Raw genomic sequence first — 1,423 nt, 5'->3', positions numbered from 1 at the left:
TGATGTGTGTGTTCTATTCTTCTGTTTAAGATAGTATGGTCCTGTAATTCACTAACTTCAATGTCTGATTCCTGTTACAATGATTTAATTTGACACTTGGTTATTGATATAAATTAAAGCAAGCTTGTATATATCTCTATTGGCACAACCCATGGAGCTTCATCCTCATACTAGTGATTCTTTAGCAAGCTACACCTTATGAGAATTACAATGTTATAGTAAAAAGTATAAATTCTAGAAGCATGGGTAGCAAAAAGGCGAGAATATATATTTCATTTAGCCGCATAATGGAGTCAGAAGATTGAGAGGATGTCATTACCATCTCCAACACCAGCCGAGGGAGCAACAACAAGGCACCGGCAAACAATATGTGTACAACCAACCTCCACGATAAGAAGAGCAAATGGAATGGAAGTTTCTCGGCATGCCATCCAATTGCTTGATATGACTGGTAGGCCCATTGATCTGACGCTTTGGGGCTCAGCAGTCGAGCAAGTGGACAGTGAATTGCAACAAAGCTACTACTTGCAAGACACTACAGTTCTAGTGGTTAAGGGAGGTCGTGTTACTGAGTTCAATGGAAGAGTACTCAACACCACAGGTAATACACAACTGATGATCAATCTCCAAATTCCAGAGACAGCGGAGTTAAAGTCATGGTTCGATGACAATGTTAAGGACAACGGTGAGCCATCGATTAGCTACGCCCCACAACCTCTTGCAGTATTGAGAATGACAATTCATGACATACAAGATCAAACTGTGCATTCTACTTGTGCTATAAAGTGCATCGTGAAAGCAACCATTATAGAGGTCAACACAGACAAGCTATCCTACCCGGCTTGCCCCAACCAAGTGGTAGGAAAGCAATGCAAGAAAAAGTTGTCTGAAAATGCAAATGAAGAATGGTATGGTAAAAAATGCGACAAGCAATTTACGAAATGCAATTATAGCTACATGGTCCGCCTATAATTGCAAGACCACACTAGGGAGCTATGGGCAACCGTATTTGATGAAGGAGCAATACAACTACTCGACATGACTGAGAACACATTGCTAGAGCTAGCAGCTAAAGATGATGCTTGTGGCGGGGCCGTTGTGGCGGCGACGGCAGTTGGCGTCGTCGCCACAACGGCCCCGCCATATTGCTAACCACAGACGTCGCAATTGCGACGTCTGCACGCGCATTGCGACAAAATAAGCATCGTGTGCATAGCGATGTTGTCGCAATTGATGATTTTGTGTCGCAATTGCGACGGCTAGTGGCGTCGACAGCAGCGCTACCGTGCCGCTAGCACCGTCGCAAGTTTCCATGGACGTCGCAAGTGCGACGCCCACGAAAGAACTGTAAAGGCTCCCGCCTTAGCGAACCCGTGGGAAGATGCCGACGCCACCCCGTCGCAATGCGTGGTGAAGACGTCAG

At 45.4% G+C, this 1,423-nt stretch overlaps 1 protein-coding gene across 1 annotated transcript; it reads left to right on the top strand.

Annotated features, from left to right (window-relative positions):
* The first annotated feature begins 309 nt into the window (after positions 1-309).
* Positions 310-1,152, top strand: LOC149549231 (replication protein A 70 kDa DNA-binding subunit A-like). Its single transcript, XM_089794289.1, has 2 exons — positions 310-908; positions 990-1,152. Exons 1-2 carry the CDS (start codon positions 310-312, stop codon positions 1,150-1,152), a joined length of 762 nt encoding a protein of 253 aa, XP_089650415.1.
* The last annotated feature ends 271 nt before the right edge of the window (positions 1,153-1,423 follow it).

The sequence above is a fragment of the Cupressus sempervirens genome, chromosome 7, assembly GCF_028749045.1.
Source record: "Cupressus sempervirens isolate cs-2001-9-10 chromosome 7, ASM2874904v1, whole genome shotgun sequence".
Classification (NCBI taxonomy): domain Eukaryota; kingdom Viridiplantae; phylum Streptophyta; class Pinopsida; order Cupressales; family Cupressaceae; genus Cupressus; species Cupressus sempervirens.
The sequence above is the reverse complement of the archived record's forward strand: the minus strand, read 5'-3'. Positions and strand labels throughout refer to the sequence as shown.

Bases quoted from the DNA above. Each gene is read 5' to 3' on its own strand.
- LOC149549231 (XM_089794289.1), top strand. From the start codon at position 310: ATGTCATTACCATCTCCAACACCAGCCGAGGGAGCAACAACAAGGCAC. The intron at 909-989 runs GTATGGTAAAAA...AGACCACACTAG, and splicing joins GAAAATGCAAATGAAGAATG to GGAGCTATGGGCAACCGTAT.